At 38.2% G+C, this 7,006-nt stretch overlaps 1 protein-coding gene across 5 annotated transcripts in view; it reads right to left on the bottom strand.

Annotated features, from left to right (window-relative positions):
* Window positions 1-6,953, bottom strand: part of ECD (ecdysoneless homolog (Drosophila)) — a 27,395-nt gene extending 20,442 nt beyond the window's left edge. Inside the window, exons 1-3 of one of the 5 annotated variants that reach the window (XM_014538388.1) lie at window positions 6,717-6,953; window positions 5,088-5,305; window positions 1,302-1,419 (exon numbers count right to left, since the gene is read on the bottom strand). In XM_014538388.1, the coding sequence (XP_014393874.1) occupies window positions 1,302-1,419; window positions 5,088-5,292 (323 nt within the window). In that variant the 5' untranslated portion in view covers window positions 5,293-5,305; window positions 6,717-6,953. Of the gene's footprint in view, window positions 1-1,301; window positions 1,420-5,087; window positions 5,337-6,569 lie in introns of all 5 variants that reach the window. The other 4 variants (XM_014538385.1, XM_014538386.1, XM_005864672.2 and 1 more) reach the window with 4 other exon arrangements.
* Window positions 6,954-7,006: the final 53 nt, after the last annotated feature.

Here is a 7,006-nt window from a genome sequence, read left to right as displayed (position 1 = left end):
TCTCTCTCTCTTCCTCTCCCTTCCTCTCTCTGAAATCAATAAAAAGATTTTTTTAAAAAGGCATTGCCCCCTCCTTATTATACTTGTAAAGACAGAAACTAATGTATTTTATTTGTTCATTAAAAATTCTATCATTTATTAAGAAATTATTGCTAATTATTTGTAGGTGTGATAACAGTAGTGTTTATTTTTACTTATTTATTTATTTGATTTTTTTTAAAATCCTCACTCCAGGACATGTTTTTCATTGACTTTAGAGAGAGAGGAAGGGAGAAAGAGAGCGAGAAGCATGACCGGTTGCCTCCCACAAGCACTGAACCCATCACCTTTTGGTGCATAGGAAGACACTCCAATCAACTGAGCCATACCAGCCAGGGCAGTAGTGTTTAAAATAACAGTTCATATCGCTTAGACTTACTTCTTTAAGTATTTAAAGGCCAAGTGGCATAGCATTGGAGATTTGCTTTAAAATAATCTTATCTGATATGGAAGTAGGGGAAGGGTATAGCTAGAATAACCATGAATTGATAATCTTTGAAGCTGTGTGATGGATACACATGAATTCACTTTTCCTACTTTTATGTATGTTTGAAATTTCGATATTATATAAATTTTTCAAATTTGCTTTCTTTTTGTTCTGCTGGGGAAGAGTTTGGGTGGATAGAAAAAGTTCAGAATTTGAGGGCTAAGAAACTAGGACAAGCGGTAAGTGGGTGAAACGCCCTCTGCTGGTAAAACTCGGTCATTACAGAGAACTATCAGTTCCCATTTTTTAAAACTGAATTAGAATTTACTTTGCTATCTACACAATTGTTCACTAATATCTCTTTGAATTTTTACACATATAATTTCTCAAACAATGTTTAGCTATGGTATAATAGACAAAGACATGGTGAAGATGTCTGTGAAATATGTGGGATGTGTATGTATGTATATATGGAGTTATTTTTTAAAGTTCTACATGAAAACAGATGATGATTACTTCTGAGAAATCAAAGCAGTACACCCTTTGTATTGTTTGAATTTTGTTTACCATGTGTATTTGTTCTTTCATGAGAATTAAAAAAAAAAAAGAAAACCTAAACCAAGTGGGTTTTGTTTGAAATATTTTGGAAGGTGAACTCTCCATTGATACTTTCATTCTTCCTCGAGAAAAGGAAGTCACAAAAGAAAAGGAAGAAAACACAGAAGTCATTTTTTAAATAATCCCAAATCTGTAACATTTCTACCAGACCACAGAAAAAAAATGTACTAAATGGATAAAAATGTCACAGTTTACAAGAATAAAATAACTATAATACCTTGCCACCAATTCTGGAAATTCCTTTGTAATTTGCTTTACAATATAAACAATAAACCATTCATCCTCAATATTATCCCCAAACTTTGTCATGCCAAACATATGAGCAGGAACACCTCCTAAAAACAAGAGAAAAGTAATCATATAAACAAATTAATTTGCCAGTGCAAATAAAAATACAAATAATCATTCAATTAAACAAACATTCCTTGGTTGTGCTCTGGGTACTATACTAGGATCTGGGGTTGCAATCCCCAGCTCCTTGTATCTGAACAAGATACAAGAAGCCTATTCTTGAGGAGCTGAGGGTCCCAACAACGATAGACAACCAAGTCATCTCAAAACAAGACGATAAACAGAGGTATGCACTGAGGACGATGGGAACATAAAGGATGTGATATCTGAGTTATGCTCATCAGAGGAATGACCAGAAAGAAGTAGGCTTTCCAGAAAGACAGAATAGTATGTGCAAAGGCACAGAGGTTCTGCGAATATTAGGTAGCTAGATTTGGATGGAACAGAATTTTTACTAGTAAACAAGCATCCAATTATATGTAGAAATTAAACAACATACTCTTTTAAAAATATATATATTTTTATTGATTTCAGAGAGGAGGGGAGAAAGAGAGAGAGATGGAAACGTCAATGATGGTAGAGAATCATTGATCAACTGCCTCCTACATGCCCTACACTGGGGATCAAGCCTGCAAACCTGGGCCTGTGCCCTGACTGGCAATCGAACTGTGACCTCCTGGTTCATAGGTCTACGCTCAACCCCTGAGCCATGCCGGCCATAAACAACATATGGGTCAAAGAAAAAAAATCATAAGAGAAATTAGAAAATATCTTGAGGAAATAAAAACAAAAACTCAACATACCAAAACTTATGAGATTCGGTGAAAACAGTGCTAAAAGAGAAGGTTATAGTTATAAAAGATCTCAAATCAACAACCTAACTTTACAGCTTAAAGAATTAAAAAAGAACAAACTAAATCCTAAACTAGCTGAAGGAAGGAAATAATGAAGATTAGAGCAGAGATTAAAAAAAATAGGGAGGAAATAAAAACAAAAACTCAACATACCAAAACTTACGAGATTCGGTGAAAACAGTGCTAAAAGAGAAGTTTATAGTTATAAAAGATCTCAAATCAACAACCTAATTTTACACCTTAAGGAACTAGAAAAGGACAAACTAAATCCTAAGCTAGCAGAAGGAAGGAAATAATAAAGATTAGAGCAGAGATTTTTTTTTAAAAAATAGATAACAAAAACACAGTAGAAAAAAATCAACATAAACTGAGTTGGTTTGTTAGAAAGATCAGCAAAATTGACAAAATGTTAGTTAGATTAACTAAAATAAAAGAGAGAAGACTCAAAAATGAAAGAGGGGATATTATCACCTATTTCACAGAAATAAAAAGGACCATAAGAGAACACTATGAATGATTTCATATCAACAAATTGGAGACCACCAACTTACACCATACACAAGAATAAACTCAAAATGGATAAAGGACTTAAATGTACGACGGGAAACCATAAAAATTCTAGAAGAATCCAAAGGCAACAAAATCTCAGACATATGCCAAAGCAATTTCTTCACTGATACAGCTCCTAGGGCAGTTGAAACTAAAGAGAAAATGAACAAATGGGACTACATCAAAATAAAAAGCTTCTGCACAGCAAAAGAAACCATCAACAAAACAACAAGAAATCCCACTGCGTGGGAAAACATATTTGCCAACGTCATATCTGATAAGGGCCTAATCTCCAAAATTTATAGGGAATTCATACAACTTAACAAAAAGAAGATAAACAAATTGGATAACTTAGAAGAAAAGGGTAAATTCCTAGAAACACACAATCTATCTAGACTGGTCGAGAAGAAATAGAAAATCTAAATAGACCTATAACTTGTAAGAAAATTGAATCAGTAATCAAAATTTCCCAACAACAAAAAAATGCCCAGGACCAAATGACTTCACTGGAGAAATCTACCAACCATATAAAAAAGAATTAACATTAACACTCCTCAAACACTTACCAAAAAACTGAAGAGGAGCAAGTACTCCCAAACTCATTTTATGAGGCCAGCATTACTCTAATACCAGACAAAAGACAATATAAGAAAACTAGGACCAATATCCCTGGTGAATATTGATGCAGAAATCCTCATCAAAATACTAGCAAACTGAATTCAGTAACACATTAAAAGGATTGTACACCAGGACCATGTGGAACATAATCCTGAAATGCAAGGATGGTTCAACATATGAAAATCCATCAATGCAATATACCACATTAGCAGAATGAGATCAAACAAGTGCATGGTGGAGTGTCTCAAAAGCTGCCATGGCAAAAAACAGGTGGGAAGAAGAGCCCAGTCAACTCTCCTTATCCTCACCCCAGACCTCCCAAGTTTGTTAAGCTAGAGAAACTCCAATTAGGGTATCTATCTCTATCTATCTGATGTATTAAACTTGAATTTGAACTTCATCCAGAAGCAATGCGGAGCTGTTCAAAACATTAGGTAGGTGAGTGACATGATCAAATTAGTGTTCTTCAAAAGTAAATTTAACAGTATGAGGAAACTGGAGATGCCTAAACTGGAGAAGTTAGTTAGGTGGCTATCATAATCTTCCAGATGAAGAGATAAAAAGGGCCTATACAGCCCTAGCTGGTTTGGCTCAGTGGACAGAGCGTCGGCCTGCAGACTGAAGGGTAGCAGGTTCAATTCCGGTCAGGGCCCATGCCCAGGTTGCGGGCTCAATCCCCAGTGTGGGGTGTGCAAGAGGCAGCTGATCATAAAGGGGCCTATACTGTAGCCAAACAGATGTAGAGAAGGGGTCACATTTTAGGAGTATTCACTCTAGGACGTAGTCCCTGACTGAACATGGTGAAGTGAGGAATTGAGTATGATTTTGAATGACTACCTAACTTGGATAACCAGGTAGATAGCAAAGCCATTAAGCAAGATGAGAAAACACTGGATAAAAATGATTTTCTAGAAAAAAGAGTTGGTTTTGCATGTGCTGCACTAACGTGACAGTGTTCTTGCCAATAAATACATGTATTTCAGTGAATAGGAATTCAATAAAATTAACAGTAAAGAAGACTTTTGACAACCAATTGAGAGCCAGACTTATGGTCTCACAAGGTGCCATGCTCCTGATCTGAAACAAGACCTCACATAAGTCACTGTATAAGGAGAGCCTGGTCACCTATCCATGATGCACTTGTGTAAAGCTAAAGAAGTCATAGGGCAAAGAGCCATATTTGGCTAGAGGTCAGATCTCAACAACCAACAACACAGGGAAGACAATGAAAAATCTCAAAATGCTTCCGAGTGGCAAATAATGGTTATAAAGCCCAATTATTTCTCTTTATAAGCCAGGCAGAGCCACTCTTAGATCACTACCAAAACCACCTTATAAAACAAGGCAGCCTACTAATCACACCATCAATAGTGAAAAATACAGAGTAACAGCTAAAGATGCCTGAATCTGTTTAGTATAGGTACCTAGGTACAGTATGGCATAGAGAAGTAAAGTTTAAAAGAATAGCCCCACATTTAATAATGTTGCTTAGTTCCTAAGGTAGTGACTATTATAATGTTTTCATCAACATGAATGAAAAAAAAAATTTAAGGGCTTAATATAGGCAAGCATCACTAATCTAAATCTCCTGACAACACTGAATAAACTGTGGGCTATTATATGTCACTGTTATCAGAATGACCTTAAAAGCCACCATATCAAATCAAAGTAAGTAAAAGAGCCTTCCTTACCTTTCTCAGGTTTGTATTTGAGATTGAAAGGCTGATTCTGCCAGATATAATGGACCAGCATAGGTGCAAACTGGGTCATTATTCTCTCAATATACTTTTGAAGAATCTCCTTGTGTTTTTCTGCATCCCTTGGTTCATCTGGTATCAGAAACAGGCGGTACTCCACAGCATCTTCCACTGTAGCAAGCTTCATATTCTCCTCCATTCTTCTTTGAAAACCACATTTAAAGTTTCAATAATATAAACCATCTAGAACAATGTAGAAGTAATATACCATTCCCTGAATTATTTTAGGTGATTCCATTAACACTGTTTTCCAAAATTCAAAATTTATCCACATACCATCATCATGATTTTTGTCTTATCATTTATCAAATATAATAACACTTATTTAACGTTCTTTCAATGACCGTTTTGTACTTAAAATTATGTTCTTTACACTTAAAATTGTTACAGGAACTTGTGATATAATACAATGAATGGGCTCTAACCGGGTTGGCTCAGTGGATAGAGCGTCAGCCTGTGGACTCAAGGGTCATAGGTTTGATTCCGGTCAAGGGCATGTACCTTGGTGGCGGGCACATACCCAGTGGGGAGTGTGCAGGAGGCAGCTGATCGATGTTTCTCTCTCATCGATGTTTCTAACTCTCTATCCCTCTCCCTTCCTCTCTGTAAAAAATCAATAAAATATATTTTTTTAAAAATACAATGAATGGAAATCCAGTATCACATTCCCAAATTATGTAAGAACAAAATAAAAAAATATTTGCCCTTGTAGTTGCAGTGGCGTGTGTAACACACACAGTTTGAGAACACTGCACTAACATCTTCTGTTTAAATACTATCCAAAGTTGCAGCTCTGCCACTAAATTAATTGTCATTTTGGGCACTATCTCTTTCTGGGGCTTTTTCTTTCATTGTAGAATTAAATTGTTATTCTACCATCTCTAGAATCCTGCCCCAATTTAACTTTTTTAATATTTAAACCCTCTGAAAAGCAATCTGACTTACTCTGCAGAATTTTGATCTTTCTCTTTTATAAACACTGTGTATGACATAGGGGAATTAAAAACTACAAAACATTCATGTCTTATCCCAAAACAATCTGCCCATGGTTCTTGACCCTACAACTACCTGTCCAAAATCTGCCCCTTTTTCAGGTCTCAGGGGGGCACAGCTCTGTCATACCAGGAGGTGGTAGATATCTCTTTATCTTCTAAGAGTTTCCATTACAAACAAAAGTAGTAGTTTATTACTGCTGCCGGGTGATGCTTTGTAAACAATGGCACAGCCCTGGATGGCCCACGTGACCCGATTTTTGTATCTACTCGGCTTTCTATCGGACTAAAATGAGCTGGAGAGGAACCTCATCTTGTCTCCACGTCCTTTCACCGCGGGCTGTCCAAATCCTCATTTGGCCTTTCCGCCCAGAGGGGCAAACAGTAATTCCACCCACGTAACCACCCATGGAGCCAAGCACACCTGATGATGAAGAACTCCGTGTCAGAACCAGGAGGGGCTTGGGGGTCACTCGAGCTAAGCCCTCGCTGTACAGATGGCAACGCCGGGAGCACAGAAAAGACAAGCGTCCCTCCTTGCGTCTGACAAAATGAAGCCAATTCCTCTTACGGTTGAGGGCCTCTCCGACGCGTCTCTGCTGCGGCACCTTCCCTCGGCCGCCCCTCCCACCGCGTGAGCTGGTCGGAGCCGGGAACAGCCAGCAGCCGCCAAAGCCTGGCCCCTCGGCTCAGCCCAGACACGCGTGTGGAACCCGAGGCCCGCTCAGAGCCGGAACCCCGGCGTGTTCACCGCTGCGCTCGGACGGGAGCCTTAGGCGGGTGCGCGATGTCTCCGTCACTTCCGCCCCCGCAGGAAGTAGGGAGGACGGAAGATCGGAGAGGTGGGGAGTCGAGGAGGCG

This window comes from Myotis brandtii, unplaced genomic scaffold (genome assembly GCF_000412655.1).
Source record: "Myotis brandtii unplaced genomic scaffold, ASM41265v1 scaffold190, whole genome shotgun sequence".
NCBI lineage: Eukaryota > Metazoa > Chordata > Mammalia > Chiroptera > Vespertilionidae > Myotis > Myotis brandtii.
This window is presented reverse-complemented; position numbering and strand designations above follow the sequence as displayed.